At 44.1% G+C, this 19,386-nt stretch overlaps 1 protein-coding gene across 1 annotated transcript in view; it reads left to right on the plus strand.

Annotated features, from left to right (window-relative positions):
• egfem1 (EGF-like and EMI domain containing 1) overlaps positions 1-17,348 on the plus strand; it is a gene marked incomplete at its 5' end in the record, with an annotated part of 53,189 nt that extends 35,841 nt beyond the window's left edge. The window contains 20 exons of the mRNA XM_079224548.1: positions 715-840; positions 1,138-1,269; positions 1,513-1,641; positions 1,733-1,864; positions 2,235-2,363; positions 5,858-5,986; positions 6,665-6,793; positions 8,044-8,172; positions 8,329-8,457; positions 8,788-8,916; positions 9,023-9,151; positions 10,703-10,834; positions 11,093-11,221; positions 11,399-11,527; positions 13,130-13,258; positions 13,439-13,567; positions 13,768-13,896; positions 14,955-15,083; positions 15,232-15,360; positions 16,005-17,348. Of these exons, the coding sequence (XP_079080674.1) occupies positions 715-840; positions 1,138-1,269; positions 1,513-1,641; positions 1,733-1,864; positions 2,235-2,363; positions 5,858-5,986; positions 6,665-6,793; positions 8,044-8,172; positions 8,329-8,457; positions 8,788-8,916; positions 9,023-9,151; positions 10,703-10,834; positions 11,093-11,221; positions 11,399-11,527; positions 13,130-13,258; positions 13,439-13,567; positions 13,768-13,896; positions 14,955-15,083; positions 15,232-15,360; positions 16,005-16,084 (2,537 nt within the window). The 3' untranslated portion in view covers positions 16,085-17,348. The remainder of the gene's footprint in view (positions 1-714; positions 841-1,137; positions 1,270-1,512; positions 1,642-1,732; positions 1,865-2,234; positions 2,364-5,857; positions 5,987-6,664; positions 6,794-8,043; positions 8,173-8,328; positions 8,458-8,787; positions 8,917-9,022; positions 9,152-10,702; positions 10,835-11,092; positions 11,222-11,398; positions 11,528-13,129; positions 13,259-13,438; positions 13,568-13,767; positions 13,897-14,954; positions 15,084-15,231; positions 15,361-16,004) is intronic.
• Positions 17,349-19,386: the final 2,038 nt, after the last annotated feature.

Genomic DNA, 19,386 nt, shown 5'->3' on the forward strand with positions numbered 1-19,386 from the left:
CCTACGTGTGTGGTTATCGTTTGCATACTTCATGTGTAAATAACGTGCCCTTTCTGATGTCACCACTAAATTATTTTGGAGTTATGGGTTTCGGGAATGTTTTCAACCTTTGTCACGATCTTTCTATTCATCCTCTACTGCCTTTGATGAATTGAGTGGATTTAGTGGGTGAAATAAATGACGCTTTCTTTTTTAATTCACCTGGTCAGTGCAGGTGTTCTTGTTATTACAAACTGCACGAACATAACTATGAGTTTGTCTCCACAGCAGAGCGTCATCTGGCTGCATACGCTGCTGCTTGATGGAGAGCTCAACGCTCTGTGTTGTGATCTAACGTGAAACTGTATATTGTTCAGGAGCCGCTGGTAAAAACATGACTTTGTGTCTCCGTGGAGTGGACTAACAAAGCGGTTTTACAGTATGTCAGCGCTAATGCACAGTCCAGGCCTCGGCTTGCTGGGTTTGTCGAAGCCAAATAAAAAAAAGGAATCCACATCTTCTGGATTGTATTTATCTTAACTTGCAGGCCAGGTCATGACAGGGGTAATTTACTTCAGTTACTACTGCAGAGGCTATTGGCAGAGGCTGAATAAACAAACAGAAAATGATTTAGTATTTCTGCAGTTCTCTTTTTGCAACGTTGCACAATCCTGTTTTTGTGTCTTTTTGAGTGCAACTGTTGCTGCTGTTTTTAATGTTTTAATCTGTTGCCAGTTTGCCAATCACAGAGCCATGGCGAGAACTGTCGTCTGACTTGCGACTGTGGAGGAGCTCCTTGTGATCCTGTGACCGGACAGTGCATCTGTCCTGCTGGGAAGACGGGACACTCCTGTCACCAAGGTACATTTTATTTGTATGTTGTTGTTTTATGTTCCATTGAATTTATGTATTAGTTTTAAGAAATTTTAACCGAATTATGTTGCGGCGTTTGCACTCACTGAATTACCATTAGCCCATTGTGTTTGTTTGTTGCCTCTTTAAACCAAACCAGTTCCTTTGTGGTGTAGCTTATGTGACATTTAATACATTTCATCCCCCAAAACATCCAAGCATAAGTGGCTTTAGGACTTTACAGAGAAATAGCTAACATAAGTGGTTACTACTCACTTAATCTGAAAGATTATCGGCGCTCCCCAGACTGCCATGATGGATTCTGGGGGTTGAAGTGCCAGTCGCCATGCCCTACATGTGAGAACAGAGGCTCTTGCAACAAGCAGACTGGCGTGTGTGATTGCAAACCAGGCTTCACGGGGAACCTCTGCCAAAATGGTGAGGTTTTTACTCTAATCAAGAAACAAAAATATTTTTAGTTGTACTATTTTGACCACAAATCTGTATGTCTTAAAGAAAAACGAATTGAGCAATGATCGAATAAGTAATTAAAGTGCAATTGACTGATTTATTTTATATTCATGTATACATAATATGTGTTTTCAGTTCCTACTAACCACATGTCAGCCATAAAGAGTGGATAACTGAAGCCTTATCCTATAACTGTGGTGTTGTGTACAGAGTGTCCGCCAGGTTTCCACGGACCCGGCTGCTTCAGGCGCTGTTCTTGCCTCCCCGATGCTGCTTGTGACCCACAGACCGGACGCTGCATCTGCTCTCCTGGCAAAAGAGGCCATGACTGTGCAACACGTAAGAACTGCAATTACCCTCATACAAAAATCAGGATGCAACATGCAACATTTAACATATGTCTGACTGCATCATTTGCTGAACTTCACAGCATGTGAGTCTGGTTACTGGGGCCAGGAGTGTCTCAGTCAATGCCAGTGCAAAGACATCTCTCTGGACTGTGACCCTGTCACCGGGCAGTGTGTGTGTGAGGCCGGCTTCACCGGAGACCACTGTGAAAAGAGTAAGTTCATTTATTTTAATAAGATAGATTTCAGCACACGCTGCCACCACGGGGTGATCGTCACTTATAACAATCTTTAGAGCTCATTTACAATCCTGAAAGTCATTTTCTAGATATTTTATTTCATAACGTGTTTTTATTTCAGGGATGTCTGTACATTTCCCAGGATTATACTATACATATGCTTGTAGTAGCTAATGTAAAGCTATAGTTCTGGATGTACCCTGGATGTACAACGTGACGTTACACAAGATAGTATTCCCTGTGAGACAGATTTTTTTCAAGCAGCCTACATTTGGTTAAATGCTTAAGATTTACAATATTGTTTTGCTAAATCTCTCTTCTGCCTCTCTCATGCGTTCACGTTTAGTGTGTGTTAATGGCAGTTATGGGCAGCGATGTGTCCGGCAGTGCCGGTGTCAGAACGGAGCCGCCTGCGACCACATGAGCGGAGCCTGCACGTGCTCGCCTGGACATGCTGGCACTTACTGCGAAAAAAGTAAGATTGCTTTTGTTTCTGATGAGTGACTATATGATTCCCTATACGAAACGTTTCTATGTGTTTGGAGACATTTGAACCTTTTGTTAATCTTTAACAGCACAAATATAAATAGTGACTTGAAAGATTGATTTAAGGCACTTTGTATTGAATTCATATGAACAACAAGGTTAATATTAATGTACAAGAGTATGTTTTGAAAGCCCTTTGCACTTTTCACTAAAATGTGTGTTTTTGTTTCCCTTCTACAAGTATAACACCTTTGGAAAATATAGTGTTGCTATGTTTTCACTAGACTTAGGACACTCTTCTCTATTACATGTGAGATTACTAGTCTTAATACACTAGAGGGCGCTGCAGGACAAACTTCTGATTCACAGTTTGAGGTAATCGTCAGACATATTTAATGAATCATCAGAATGTCATGTCATGAGCAAAACCATTTTAAAAACACACCAATCCCAAAGTTATTATTCTTCATTTTGCAGGAGATGGACTGTATTTCACAGGCTGCAGTCTTCTTAAGCATCCTGCCACAGGACAACTTTCATGCAACTAATATGATTCTCATCATATTTTGACCAAACTACAACGGTCAAAGAGTCTTAACGGCGTACTAGATTTGTTCATGATTACAGTCTTTTGACTTGAAGTGGCCTCATGTTATTACAAAGTGTAAGATTTAGTGTAAGTGTACTACCAGGCCCAGAAATTCATACCACCTCAGTCGTACACGGGGCATCGTAAATCACGGCCGTGTCACACTAGAACCGAGCTCCACATGCCTAGCCATAACAGTCTAATGGCCTCAGACGTAGACGTCACTCTGATTGGACGTCGCATGTGGAAAAAGGGCTATCGGTCTGACCTGAATGGGTTTTCTGAAGGCCTTTTCTCCTCAAACAGAGGTGTCCAGTTTCTCAGTCTTCTGCTGAGCCTCTTCCTTCAGGAGAAGTCAGGAAGAGGCCTGTGCTGTGAGAAGGACCAGATCTCTCTTAGTTCATCTGTTTTACAGAATTAAAATGGAAAAGGGATGACTTTCTCTTTTTAGCGTTTCATTCTAGGTGGCCGATATTCGTCCGCACAACGGTTTCAAGTGCGACCTCGTTGCTATGGCAAAATGTATACTTTCACCGAGCATTCTTGTGGTTGATGCTAAACATTTCAGTTCTGTCGGAGGAGGAAACGAGCTATTGTGCTGACATGGGTCCTGCAGACCAGACCACCTCTTTAATTAACATGAATCGTGTTCCGTTTTCTGGTCTGCCGCTTTGATGTTTGCATCAAAATAGTTCATTTGGTCGCAGTAAAAAGAACTCGAACATCCGCGTTATTGTCGAAAGAACAGGGTTGTTTTGTTGCTGTTTGTGTTGATGTCTTTCAGTGTTATAGACTCTGAATGGAACCAGGAAGTTCACTTCTATGTTCTCTCTATCCGCTCTATTTCTGTGGTCTGCTCTCCCCCGGCTGTGTGGTCCCTGGACCTGCTTTATGGGCTGACAGCAGTGGCTCTTACACAACCAGGGATCTGGAAATAATCCGCCTGTCTTAAAGAGCTCATTTAGTCTGGAGATGGAGTCTTTCAGCGATGGCACAGTGTGTGTATGTGTGTGTGTGTGTGTGTGTGTGTGTGTGTGTGTGTGTGTGTGTGTGTGGTGTTGGGCCGAATCCTCTGTGCCTTCTCATAAACAAAGACTCAGAGGGAAGAGTCTTTACTTACAAACACTTGCAGACATTGTCCTAATATCAGATGACAGATTGCTCCTCCGTGTTTAATATGGAAACCAGTCGCCCCCTGCTGGCATAAACAAATAATAAACTTTGCCATTCAGAGGCGGCGGTACATCCCCTGAAGATTTACTGTCGAGTTTGTGTGCTGCAGTAAACTTTGTCTGCTGCATTTGAAAAGGAAGAAAAGTGTTTCACATGTTGAGGTGATTACTGGGCCTGGAATAAATATATCATTAAAGCGGGTGCATCACTCATCTGAGATGTTTTAAGTTTATTTCTTATCATCATAGATGCGTTGAGCGCCCATGTCATCTGTAAATAAATTATGTTTCAGAGAAACATTCCTGAAACATTTTCCTGCAGGAAAGAATGATTGCTATCCCAATAATAAACAGAAGACAATAAATGAGTTTGCTCCAGTACCACCACAGACCTAATGTACAGCTGGGTTAAAATGACAGCATCCTCAGTGGGCTGGCTTTAATAACATCGCAGCCTAACCACTACAGAGGCAGGCAAAGACGTCACGCTGTCAGCGTGGGAACACAGCGATGGCCCTGCCAGAAACTGCTGAGCGGGAAGGATGCTTTTCACAATTTGAGGCCTTCAGGGCGAAAAAAAAGGAGGATTGGACAGCATCATCCGCTGGAGCAGGAGAAAGGAGGGTATGATGCATAAACTGGAGGGAAACACCCTGAGTACTGTGGCATTTAAAATACATAAAACCACCAAGTTACACAGTTCTGTTGGACTCCCAATTTGTGGCTTCCTTTGGTAACACGGTCCACTGCTTTCCTTAGATAGAAGAGGCAGCACATACTTGAAATGTAAAAAATAAAAAAACCTGCTGGCTGCTGCTATAATTGGGCCCGACTCTATCCAAACCCTTACCAGATTTCCCCAGATATTACTGCAACAGAAAAGAGAAGAGAGAAATGTCTGCAACCGCTGTCAATCACTCAAACTTTGTCAGCGCAAAGAGCCACGCTCCTGTAAATACAAACCAGAATGGAAGAACTTACAATTTATCGCGAAATACAACTATTTTTTCTTGAGATGTGATCTTTGCAGTGACAAATTGAGCGATCAAAAATAGGCTGTGAATAAACACAATCATTCTTTCCTGCTCTGGTGAAGTCATGCTTCCAGACAATATTTAGGGCTCAGTATAGTGGAAAGGCTCATTCATCCCTCTGGCTAGGTTCTCGTGGATGGGAGGCACTGTGTTTACTAAACTTACTGAGTGTCAATTGACTCTACACACACTTAAACAACCTCTCTGGCTCTCTTTGAGAATGAGAAACAGACTCCTACACTGGCATCTCCTTGCATCAGCAGCGATACTGTAGGTATGTGTGCTCGGGGGTGCAGAGTAACCTGGCTTTTGTTTTGCTGTGTTTTTGGTGAAGCCTGTTGACTCAGCAGGTGCTCTAATTACCAGCTCTCTGTGCCCCAGAACGCAGAACGGCCTCCGAGCCGCCGTCGACTTTGATGTGGCCCAGATCCACCACACATGTGGGACATGAGCTCACTTAACGAACGCAGACGCTCTGCAAATGAACAGCCGCAGCGTGGTACTGCCATTTGATATTGGCATTTCCAGTAGATGGTAAGACAGAGAGGGAAAGTAGGAGGAGAGAGTGAGAGATGAGAAAGGGAAGAGAAAGAACTTTTAAAAAAAATGTTGGCATCCAGACCTTTTCCTGTCCTCTTCTGTGAAGCTGCCAGTTCTAACCAGTCGGATGTTTTATCTTGGCCCACAGTGTGCCCGGACGGCTTTTACGGTCTTGACTGTGGCCAGATGTGCGAGTGCAGGAACGGTGCCCGCTGCCACCACATCACAGGAGCCTGCCTATGCACCGCCGGCTGGGCAGGACCACATTGCATTCTGGGTAATGGAAGCCACATCATTAAAACGGGGTGTGAGGGAGGCCCTCACTGCAGCCCATCACGACATCCTCTCCTTAAACACAACTATGATGTGCTTGTGAACAATTATCTCTATAATGAGACATTGCCAATGACTTTTTTTAGGGATGGGTAAGGATGGAGAAAAGAGGCACAAGAGTGCCTTTTGGCACACATGGTTGAATTGAGGTCTATTCTGGATAAATGGACCCACGTGTTTATAGCAATCAACATTAGGAAAGGGAGAAGACTCTTTAGTAGCGAACCAATCAGTGTTCTCATGCTGAAGGTTCATGCCGTTGTTTTAATGAATCCAATGAAATGCCCACTAAAGTTCTTAGTCTGTCATTCTGCAGTCTTATTCAAGACTTTCCTTTTGCCACAGCCATTTTGTGGTCCTGACTACTACAGCCGGAGTCGGCAGAAAGCCACTCGCAAGACTTAATGACGCATCTCTGTCATTAGTGCATTTTCCTATTTCTTAAGACTTCAAATGTCATCTTGGACTTTCAGCTCGAGCGAGGCGTTTACAGTATGTGTGATGAAAATGCCTCAAAATGTCCTGAAGCTCTCAAATTTAGCCGCAGTTGAATTTTTTAAGTCAATACTGATTGTCCTCCGTTTGTATTTTGTCATCGTGTACGTGTGGTTTGTGTGGCTAGAATGCCCAGACGGTAATTTTGGGGAGCAGTGCAGTCAGAACTGTGAGTGTCAGAACGGAGCCAGGTGTGACCACGTCACCGGGCGATGCAGCTGTGCAGCCGGGTGGACTGGAGTCAGCTGCCAACTGCGTGAGTAGCTAATCACTCAGCATGACAAACCCTGTCTCAGGTTCGGCTGCTGTTTTCTTAAAAGGGTTTGCATGTTTTAACTTATGTAATACAGATTACCTCTACTTTACATCGCAAACTATCCATTTTTACAAACCATGTCGTGTGTTTTTGGAAAGTTGGATGTATTTTATTAAGGTTTTCATTCATTTTCATGCGATCTATTGATCAATAAGACTCCTCAAATTTACTCGATAAAAATGTGGTGTTGCACAACTTGGACAAGTGTTCAAGAGATTTATTGGTACATTTTTAGAAATCAATGGATAACAATCACTCCTGTAAAATGTTTGAAAAATACATAAAAAAAGAACACATTTTGCAGACTTTTTGCAGTCAAAGAGCCACCATGTGTAATCGCACCGCTATCGTTTGCTATATTCAAATGATCATTTCAGAAGTCTGAAATCAGTAGAAATACCATGCCGGTTTCTTGCATGGGTGTAAACATATGCACATAAAATGCACACCTCAGGAGTAAAAGTATGAAAGGTAATTGCAGATACAGGTTTACTTGTAGCGTCAATGTGTATTGGACAGTGTGTGAGCTGTGACTTTCAGCTGTCTCGTGAAAGAGTGGTAGAAAGAGTACTAGACTACTCAAGTAAAATAACTGTCACTATCCTTTAAATTTGTTACAAGTGTACCAACATCAGCAAAAAGACCCCTTCTGTCCAAACCAACACACAGGCGCTCTGCAGTCTGTGCATGAGAGTGATTGTCAAGAACAGAAATATGCAACTGCCTTCCCTCAGTGCAGCCTGACAAGACTTAACCAGAAGAGAGGCAAAAATCAGCCAATTGAACAAAAATAATCAACAGTAAATAAAACGAGCTATGGACACCACAGCACAGGAAACTTTTCGGAATAAACAAATAAAGTAAATAAAGTAGATTAAAAACATCACCAAAGCAAACAATGTGGGCATGTAAACAATATAAACTCCACAGCGGCTGCAGCCACTAACACACATATCAGAACAAATTAGAGGCCGCACATGCACACACAGACACACCTGCAGGACTTTCTCACGTGACTTTTGTTAATACTCTGTTATGGATAAAGTGTAGTGCAATAAATGACAGATTTTGAATAAAATACTCCAAAAAGTTGGCCTTAAAGAACATTTTGCTACAGTTCTTACAGTTTCTTAAAACCCATTCATGTCATCAACTCACTAGACTGTCCTGTGTTTTGTGTGTGAGTTCAGCCTGTCCCGCAGGACAATATGGGGAACACTGCTCTGGTCAATGTCTGTGTCGAAATGGAGGCTCTTGTGATGGCGCGGCTGGCCGTTGCTCCTGCCCGCCCGGCTGGACTGGAGCCGCTTGTGAGTTAGGTGAGTCCTACAGTACAATGTATTACACCGTGAGGAAGCTAAGGGAAGCCCATGAATCTTGAAACTATTAAAATTCTTCTGTATTTCTGGAATAAAAACATAAAATGAAATCTTGAATGCCACATCCATCTGAGGTTTCCTTTCCGTCTCTCATAGAGTGTGAGGAAGGACGTTATGGAGAGAACTGCACTGGCGCCTGCAGCTGCTCGAATGGAGGGAGATGTGACAGAGTGACGGGACGATGTGTGTGTCTGCCAGGTTGGGTAGCAGAGCTCTGTCAGTCAGGTGACTTCACATTGCAGCATATTAGTTCTTATTTACCTTCTTTTTTATTGGTATTTATTGGTATAGTACACTGAGTTTGATCTGTAATCTGTTTTTTACCTGTCCCATCGAGATTTATAGATGTCAACCTGGCATCCAGCAGCTGTATTTACTAATATCACTAAAAGTGAAAGTTGACTTATTCCTGGAATCATAAGACGTGCATGCTCAAAACACTTTGTGCAATTAACCTCAGGCAAATAAGCATAACAATCTGTATTTCATAAAGTGTTGTCCTCAGAGTTTAATGTGTGCTGAATGCGTACGTTTGTGCCTTTTTATTTTCTGCAGCTTGTTCTAAGGGATTCTTCGGAGAAGGCTGTGAGCAGCGGTGCGACTGTGTCCACAGTTCAGGTTGCCACCACGTGACAGGCCGCTGCAAGTGCGAACCCGGCTGGAGGGCAGCCAGGTGTGACCGACGTGAGTGTGTGTGTAGGGCCGCGGAAATTGCAACGGCATGAAAGTAGCAATTGAGGAGAAACGTGAGGGAAAACTGAGTGCCGCGTGTGTGTGTGTCGACACGCAGCCTGCCTCCCGGGGTCCTACGGTGCTTCCTGTGCCCAGCGGTGTCAGTGCCCAGCTGGGGTGTCCTGTCACCATGAGACGGGGAGATGTGGGTGCCCGGCCGGACTCACGGGGCCCGGCTGCGAGGAAAGTAAGAATGACAAGAAAAGATACGTTGACACAATAAGTCTTCTCTGCACGAGTATTCATTTGAGGCATTTTGATTTGCTCAGTTGTAAAAAAAGGCAAACTCAATTGGAACACAAAGTCACAACTGGTGATTGAGAGAGCCTTGGCACATGGCTAATATTACTGTCACGCATTTAAAACCATGGCTGACATATGGGCTTTGTTGGTAGAACACTGTCCTCCTGAAACACACCACTCCCATCAGGAAGGAAAGGCACCATGGGAGTAAAGTGATCACCAAGAATCATTCCGTTAATACTGATTAAAATGTCTCTCTCTTTTTTTTTCTTCTCTCTCCTAGTCCTCCTGGGAAAGATTACAGTTTATTCTATTCCAGGAAATACACTCTGCAGCGGCACTAAACCCTCACTGTCACAGGACTTTATGCTAATGTTTCATTATGTAGACCATACCCTTAAAGACTGTATACGAGCAGCTTCACCACTCCGACCTCCCCCCTCACCACCTCAGCTCCTTTCCTCTCCTCACGCGCTCCCCAGACATCTGATAAATGTTACACACCAGTTGCCAAGTAAAACAGAAGGCATTGTTTTTGTCTCCTCGGCGGCGGATAAGGGCCTTTGGAAGGCAGACATGCATAATGACAGCGCCGTAATTGCCTCTTTAGTCTGGAGTCCTTGCTTATCTGTCCCCCACGCTGCCTGCTGCTGCCTGACTGAGTAGCCGAGTGCTGCGGTCTCACCCGTAAACATGTTCGGTTCACAGATTCATCTTGTTGGCTATGACGGATTGTCTGTGGACTACATTCATTATTGTGATGAGTATAAATATATGGATGTATGCAGAGAGGCTGTGTGAAAGAATGTCGCTCTGCGTCCATTGGGGGTTCGGACAGCAGAGAGAGTAGTTGGGAGTTTTGGTTTTGTTACCAGTCGATCCTGAACGCTCCAGTATGTTCACACAGCCATCTGAGGAGGGAGAGCGAAATGCCACTTGTCTTTGTTCCCACAAACTTCTGTAACTTTGTGTTTTTTGCCCTAGAAAAGGTTTACTTGCACACCATTTACACTTCGCTGACAGTTTACAGCTCGCAAGCGTTACTGTAGCTGTGGAGCTGTTAGAAAAACTGAGTAGTTTAGCTCGCATAGTATAAAGAGAAAGTGAAATAATTTGTTTATTTTAAAAAAAAAGACACACATTACAAACTAATAATCTAGATGTGGAATTAAATTTTATGTTGCAGCCTTCTATCTATACTCAATGCCCTATACTGGCAGTGAAAAACAGGAGGTGTTTGCAAATTAATTAATTTGAATGATGAAATGTTTAGGCCCTTAACTTGGTATATACACCTGGATTTGAGGACTTGCACTGTGTATGTTTAACAAAAGCCAATACAGGTCTTATTGAACATGATATTATCAAATGACCTATGCATCTAGGGTTTAAGGACATTTCCCCTGCGTATTATACGCCCACTTCTTCCTAAATTTGAACTAACAGTCCCCTCTTTTGTGTATATGTGACTATGTTTCTGGATGCTTCCTCTCAGCTTGTCCTGCCGGCATGTTTGGGCAAAACTGCGGCAAGCTGTGCCAATGTTCAGGAGATCAGGAGCAGTGCCATCCTGTGACGGGGAAATGTAGCTGCCTACCTGGTTCCTCCGGGGCGCGCTGTGAGCTACGTAAGTGCAATATGTGGACTAATACGAGGCATGCCTTCACAAACCTGCAGTAGAACCGGGAGCTGGGTGGGATACATGTGGTAGCTGTGCATACATTTGGCCTAATTTATAGACACGTTTTATGATTGACTAAAATGTTAATATTTTTCACAAATAATTTCCTTGTTACTTGTCTGCTGTATCCTGCGAGTAAAATACCCTCTCAGTCAAATAACACGGCTTGGCCTTGTCCCCCTCATGACTGTGCTTTATCTCCAGGATGTCGAGCGGGGACCTTTGGGCCAAACTGCAAGTCCAGATGCAGCTGCATCAATGGTGGTCGCTGTGACTTCAGGACTGGAGTCTGTTACTGTCCTCCCGGCTTTATTGGAGCCGACTGCAGCTCGAGTGAGTCAAGAAACCTCACACCTGCTGTCATCCAGAAAGTCCTTTATTATCATTATTGGGAGTTGTTGTTTTAGGGATGTTGGTCATTCGTCGTTGAATCAGAGAATTCTGGCTCACGAAAAGAAGATATTTATCTCCATACCTTCTGTGTGAAAAAAGACATGTTTATTCATGCAGGCTGTCCGAGTGGGTACTATGGGAAGGACTGTGCTAAGCTGTGCTCCTGTGGGGAAGGAGGGCAGTGCCACTCAGCAAACGGGAAGTGTATCTGTGCCCCTGGTAGGATGGGACAGTCCTGCCAACAAGGTAACACTAAACAGATGCAATGCTTGTTTATGCTTTTAGCTATGACACACCAGTCCTTGTTGTTTATTTTAGTCCAACTTATATATATATGTATATATATATATATATGTATATATATATATATATATATATATATATATATATATATATATATATATATATACATATATATATATATATATACATATATATATACATATATATATAAGCAATGTATTTCCACTACTACCTTGCACCAAGGCAGATACATAGCACACACACAATATACACAAATATACGAGTGCACTGGCGGCTCTATATCTTCTGTTCTGTATCTTTACATAGGGGCACTTTGACGACAGTCCTCTCCACATTACGATATTTGAGTTTAAATAAACAATGGATTTATATTAAAAATAGCTCTAAATGAATTGTTAAATCAAATTCTATCTTTTTTTAACCTATATCTTGTAATCTGGGGCCGACCACTTCCTCTGGATGAAATAAAAAATGGATACATCATTTTCTCACACAAGCATAGTCAGATTTAACCACCTATTAAAATGTCCCAGAAAACAGGGAATTACATCTACTCTGTTATGAAATATAGATTGTCAGTAGTATGTGCAGCAGAAGATACTTAGTTATTGCGAGTATTAGCAAATGATTCAAGTGACACAAAAATACTATTAATGGTAAAGCCAGTGGGGTTGAAAGAAAAAATCACTATCTACTGAATTACAAGTGGCAATTCATTGTTCACCTTTAAGTGAAAATGTATCACAGATATCAAACATGGTCTGTTTCTAGCTTTAAAAAAATATTTTATCCTTCTCTTGAGTACACAAAGAGTCATCACTGTGGCTGACATGCATCAGTGGGAACCACTGGTCCTGATGAGTCCTTCAGAAATAGGAGGCCTAACTGGAAAGTGAGAAACCACTAAAAACGATGAGACATCTTTCTACATTTCTCACTGTATATTTAAGTAACAAATTCTCCAATTCCTCCATGTGAGGCCTCTGATGATCACAGGGCTGTTTCCCGGTTAAGAGAGGGAGACTTTAGCTTTCTTAATTGCTCCTTTTATCAGCAATTCAGATGGATTGCAAGCGGGGATTTCCATTACTGCCTTCGCTAAACGTCCTCTCCTTTAGTCCCCCGCATTGGACACAACACCTCTTAAGTTCCTCTTGTTGAATGTTTACAGAAACCTATAAGTAGCTCGTTCTCCGTGTTCCGTGTCGCTGGATTTGGCAAGGAAGCAAATAAATAAACAGGAAAATCAAAGAGCGCTTGCTTATTGTTTTCCCAATCTAAATTACCCAGAGAAACATGATTATTCTTTTATATCAGTGCCAAATTAGACTACTTTCCCATCTCTTTAATGAACTGTTGCTTAAATAAACATGCATGTGGTCAGTGCAATCTTGTATATGTGTGTGTGTGTGTGTGTGTGTGTGTGTGTGTGTGTGTGTGTGTGTGTGTGTGTGTGTGTGTGTGTGTGTGTGTGTGTGTGTGTGAAAGAGACGTGTTATCTGTGTGTGTTACTGATTGCCGAGTAGAACAGAAGGGCCTGTCGGTCTGATGTCTTGTCCCGATGTTCTCTGAATGTTTCTCTAGCGTGTCCTAGGGGGCGCTTCGGCCCGCAGTGCAGAAACACATGCAGCTGTCAGAACGTGGGTCTGTGTGACCCCGGCGACGGGTCTTGCAAGTGTGGACTGGGCTGGACCGGACCCCGCTGTGACACTGGTACAACTTCACAGGCAGCTTCATGGACACAACAGAAAATAGTCTGAACATCAAAATTGATAAGAAATACACAGAAAACATTTCAGAGTTCTCCTGAAATGAAGATGTATAACTTAGTTTGTGTGTGTGTGTGTGTGTGTGTGTGTGTGTGTGTGTGTGTGTGTGTGTGTGTGTGTGCAGCCTGTTCACAGGGGAAATATGGCCTTGATTGTGCACAAGAGTGTCCGTGCCTCAACAACGGGACCTGTGACCGTTTTACTGGCAGCTGCAGCTGTACCACTGGATTCTACGGCCACTCCTGCCAACACAGTACGCAAACATTCACATGTAATATACAAATATGTTAATAAGGTTCCCAGGGGCTTTAATGACACTTGTACAAGTTTCCCTTGTGAAATGTGTGTGTGTTCCTTAATGCACCTTGATGCAACATGATTACGTGGTCATGATTAACCGTACGCTGAAACAAGTAGCCTCATCCTGAACTCCCTGTCTTGTGTCTCTCTCAGAATGCCCACATGGGTTCTTTGGAGTGAACTGCGCTCACATGTGTGACTGTAAAATGGGGCACGCGTGTGACCATGTGACGGGCCAATGTGTGTGTACACCAGGTTTCTTTGGGCCACAATGCCAAAGACGTGAGTATATACACGACTATCTACTCAAATCCATAAAACTACATTTAAACATGTTCAACGGGCTGCCAGAAAGGCAAGACGGGTCAAAAAAAGCGACGTAGAATTCACAGACAGAAGTCCCCTTTAAAGAAAACATACATCTCTTGTATGTTTTTGAGCAGAGAAGCACACATTCCCACACGTCTGTGCACATTAATAAACAGCCACCTGGATGCCCAGGCACGTGCAGATAGAAGCATACATGAATGAGAGATTTCCCAGAAGAAAAAAAGAGTGTTGTCAGTGTGTTCTGGCAGGCAGACAGACAGACAGTCAGGCTAGTAGGTAGGTGGGCAGGCAAGCAGCCTGGTTATTTGATGGGAGACAGGTGTTTCCAGACTGCTTAATGCATTCCTGTTGCATCCTCGTGCCCTCCTGCCTGCTCGCGGGGCTCTCAGCCGCAGTGTGAGCGCCTAAATGGCCACTTCAGTCCCAGCAGGGGATCCAGTACGCCTGAGCACTGCAGAGCAGCTGCAGCCGCGGGCTCCAGAGACCAGCCTGGCTCTTGTCTGTGTGCACTACATGCACTTGTGCATGCGAGGGGATTGGTTTTCTCAACTACACACTACTACTGTGTATGTGTGTGTGTGTGTATTTATTTTGTTTATTTATTTTTCGGCGATTGTGCACATGCGCGTTAATATCCTTTAGGAAAGGGGAAACGATTTTGGCATCAGAATAAGCTTGTAAACGGCGTACTTGTGATGCAATTCGATCGCACACGTCGTCTCTCAACTCCAGCTACGGTCTCGAATTTCGATGGGATTGCCGATGGGTCAACAATGAGCAGTGCATGGAAAGGAAGTCTTGGCTCACCCCGGATATACGCTGGCTACAACAGAACCACAGACATATAGCCCATCGCCCCCCCAAAGGTTATCGGTCCTCAGACCGACTGACAATAGGTTCCAAAATGGATGGAAAAGTGAGAATATGCGAGTTGCCTTCTAATTTATATGTTGTATTAATGAAGACAATGAAAGTGCTCTGAACTACAACCATCCTTTTCTTTCTTTCAGGGTGTGAGTCTGGCAGGTTTGGACTGAGCTGTGCACGGTCCTGTGACTGTGCTGGCGATTCCCCATGTGACCCATCGACCGGCCGGTGCCTCTGCCCTCCAGGAAGGACCGGACAGAGATGTGAAAAAGGTAGAGGTCGCCTCGAGGGAAACACGCTCTTATTAGCATGACATGAAAAATGAATCTTCAAATTGAATGGACAAAAATTCTGAAAACGTGCATCTCTAGTGTGTCATTTACACTCTCTCCTTTTTTTAAACCTCTCTCCTCTACTCAGACTGCGGTGGAGACCGGTTTGGCCCCGACTGCTTCCTGCCGTGCCAGTGCTCCCACAGGGCCCGCTGTGATGGGCTGACTGGGCGATGCCTGTGTCCGCTCACCTGGCTGGGCCCCACCTGTAGCGAAGGTAAGCCCTAACTAAACCTAAGTGAAAACCTATTCAAATCATTTTTATGACACATGAGGGCAAGATCATTCTGCGATCATCTGAGCACTGAACATACTTGACCCGACGTGCAACGGATATTATTTGAACGATGCAAATTTGTTGATTTGTTTTTAAGTTTTAAAGTACGCCGCCATCATGATCAGGAACCCTCGTGCAATAGATTTACAATTTCATTGGATTATACAGGAGAAATAAAGGTTAAATACAAATAGTTAAAAGCTTCCAATGATACACACGCAACTTGGGTTGTCAAGCTAAAGCAGAATGGACACACACACACACACACACACACACACACACACACAAGGTCACAGGCTGTAAAGCTGAACCAGCTTTAGTGAAATACTGTGTCATGAAGTGCGAGAGGCTGAGCCCCATCACTCTGTGTGTCACCCTGTCTCCCTCAATAGCCGCTCCTGTCTCATGACAGTTATTTTAATCTGCACCCAGCATGGAGCCGGGCTCGAGGCTGTCTTCGCTTTACCTCCTCAAAGCCGAGCACACGGGAGACTACGTACCAGTTACTTCTCCTCCAAAACCCCAGAACATTTGCTTTTGATTTCCAAATAGTGCTGATGTCTTTTTTTCTTCTCCCTTTTCAGCACTGCTACACCAAACACCGGCACCATTGAACTTTTCTGTGTTCCAAAGAAAGAGAAGAGCAGGCAGCAAAACCACATAACCCAAGCAGAGGTGCAGAGTCCTGGCTGGACGTTTGAACACGGGACTTGGCTCTGTGAAGCATTACTCAGATCATCTTGGTGAAGGTGATGCTAGTAATATTATGTTTTTGTGAAACTGGTACTCAGCTGTCAGAAACTGGCACTCCATCCCTGATGTTGTGGAGCTTGAGGTAATCATCACCCAGTGGACCTGGCATGTGAGGGGCCCTCAAAAAGGACCAGAAACTCCTAACACACCCCAGACTGTCCAAGAAGTCCAGGGTTACACATACTTCTTAACAATACACACAAATACCTGCATCACATTTGTGACTATGGCTGATGGAAACCGTTCAGTTTGCTGTTTAAGTTTCTCTCTTAAGGGCATTTGGACAAGATGTGACTGAATCTGATACTCTCTTGTCACTGGAGAAACTTAATGGTGCGCATAACTAAATAACCAAAAATCTGAATGCGAAGCATTACTTCCATAATACAGAGGGAATGGTAATACCTTCATATGTCTCATGTCTGCGTTTATTCCAGCACTTATAATTTCATGCAAAAACATTTTGTCTTTTCCTTTCACACTTTTGTCTTGTATTTCTTTTTGTGAAACTGCATAATTTCACATTAGAAAATAACTCAGATCATTGATTTGTTGGTTTACGGATTACTCTACATTTGATAGACTATAGTCTCGCATTAAATTAATTTATTGGCCCTAGACAAATGGAAAAATGTATTATGACCCCGCTCCATTGATGGGCATTGATCATGAGCTTTTCTTGTTGCAGAGCGGTGTGCTGGTCACAAAATACTGCAGGCACAAACCGTGCATGCATTGCATTTGTTTCAGATGTGTCTCAGCAGCTGATACAAAGTTTTGGGCGTCTTATAGAAAAGGATCCAATTGATGTTAATACTTTTTTCTGCAGTACCTGTAAAAAAAAACATTATTGCCGCACAACATTAGAACTTTTTTACAACAATATTAGTCCCTTATCACTACTGCTAGCATACATGTGTATTTGATTTAAATGAAGGTGTTTCTTTTTTTTGCAAAAACTGTGTTGTGTTTTATATCTCAGGTCAGTGCCAGTTATCAGTCATAACCTACTGTGCTCATTTCCTGGCATATTCATGTCAGTGGTGCTACATTGATACATTTTGTTGTGTAAAATTGATACACTCTCTACGGTCATCTTTTCAACGGTCTTTTTACTCTCCGTGGGTTGTGTTTAGACCAAAACAAAGAGAAAATGAGCCATGAACCAAATAAATAACGACAAAAACATCTGTGGACACCTGCTTTTAAACGTCTGTTTTGTAATCTTGCGCTTTGAATGCAGCGTTGCATGGTATTGATTTCTGTGACCCCTGAGTGGGGTGGGAGGGTGCAGTAAGGTGTGGAGGTAGAGAAAGGGGGGGTCCAGCTGTCACAGCAGAGACCTATGGGATCCCGTGTGTGTGGATATGTCATGTGCGTTTATGTGCGAGGCTACGACCAGGCATCTCTCATCAGCCAGTGAAGGGTCAAGCATTAAGGCCAAGCCTGCCTTCCTGACAGTAGTCCAAAACTAGCTGGGGGGAGGTGTGAGAGGCACCTGAACAGGGTGCACTGGTGGTGTAAGGTGTGTGTGTGTGTGTGTGTGTGTGTGTGTGTGTGTGTGTGTGTGTGTGTGTGTGTGTGTGTGTGTGTGTGTGTGTGTGTGTGTGGGAGGGTGTCAGTGTCAGAGAGCGCCTGCTCTCCCCGAGGCATTGTTCAAGTGCGCTGGAGCATATTCTCCTCCGTCGGCCAAAGGCGGCTGTGGGCTGGCAGAGGCAGGCAGGTGCCTGGACCAACCCCGCGCCACATATCCAGCATCCCGGGGTGAGTGATGGGTGAACGGGCCCCGGCTAGCAGAGGATGGCAGCCTCCCCTCCCCCCCGCCCCATCTCCGCACCCACTCTCCGGTGTGGCTGATGGATGGGGGGACCGCTGCAGCTCGCCCCGTGTTGTGACAAGCAGCAGATGTTCTCCAATAATGTTTATCGGCCAAGCCTTCATCTTCAGATGACACACACCTGTTTCCAGTCAAACAGCCCCGAAGAGGCCATCCATCTACAAAGCCCTGGGTGGCCACCGCACCGCTGGATCAGCCGTACTAGCCGCACTAGCCTATTGTACTCAAGTAAAAAGACTGTTACTTTAAATATACATTCCTTACTTTATATTACTTTAGGCCACAACATAGATTGCATTAGATGTCAACTCATAGACAGAGAGGTGGACCGCAACAAGGCTCCTTCTGTTCAAACCAACAGGTGGACACTATGCAGCCTGTGCATACAACTGATTATCAGTAATAATGATTTAGTATTCCTCAGTGTCGCCTCACACGAGTTACCCAGAAGAAGGGACACCACTCAGACCATCTCATAAACAATGAACGTTATACTTCTCATCTGGAGAGTTCAGTGTGTTGTACTCACCTGTCTGAACAGCACCACGGAGCCCTGCACATTCTGCTCCATCTCCAACTTGATCTGCTCGTTCAGTCATATCGGATAACAGAACCAATCCACTCGGTCTCTCCGGACCCAGTATAACCAGTCTCCTCGGCCTCTCGGTATGAATCGTGTCCTCACACACCTGGCTGAAGGTAGAGGCTCCTCCGATGTTCCTTGGTGGATGGTGCGCATGTTAGTTTCAGCATGTTAGCCGGACCAAAGTGCACAAAGTGTACATGTCACGCACACCGTGGGCGTGTCACTCTGCGTGCACGCCGGGTAGGCCGAGTTCATTCAATTAATTAATTAAGATAGATGCAACATTTAATTTTAAACGATAGGGATGCACAATACTGCTACTTATAACCACACGCCACACGTGGTCCTTCATTTGATCGTGCTTGGCTCAAAGTGAACACAAACGTTCATAACAGATCATTTCCGGCATGTGCGTGTCTTCTCCGGAGCTCCGCCCTCCTGTGGTCGCAGACACACCTGCAGCTTCGTCTCTCCTGCAGCTGCTGATTTATCTCCTTCCTTCTGTTCCATTCTCACACAGTTTATCAGGACTTTTTCACGTGACTTTAAAGATTTTACTTATGTTCCGTACTTGTGATCATGGATGGATTACTCAACGGGCCTACCAGGCGCAGGCCCAGGGGCCCAGTGTGAGGGGCTCCCTCTGGCCTTCATCTGCAAAATGTCACTTGAAGAGCCACTAACTACCAACAACGAAGAGATGCAAAATAACCACAAAAAAAAACATAGCAAATGACACAAAAACAATTTTTTACTTCTTTACTTCTTCCACTGCCCTTCAGACATGATG

This window comes from Taurulus bubalis (assembly GCF_910589615.1).
Source record: "Taurulus bubalis genome assembly, chromosome: 10".
Lineage (NCBI taxonomy): Eukaryota > Metazoa > Chordata > Actinopteri > Perciformes > Cottidae > Taurulus > Taurulus bubalis.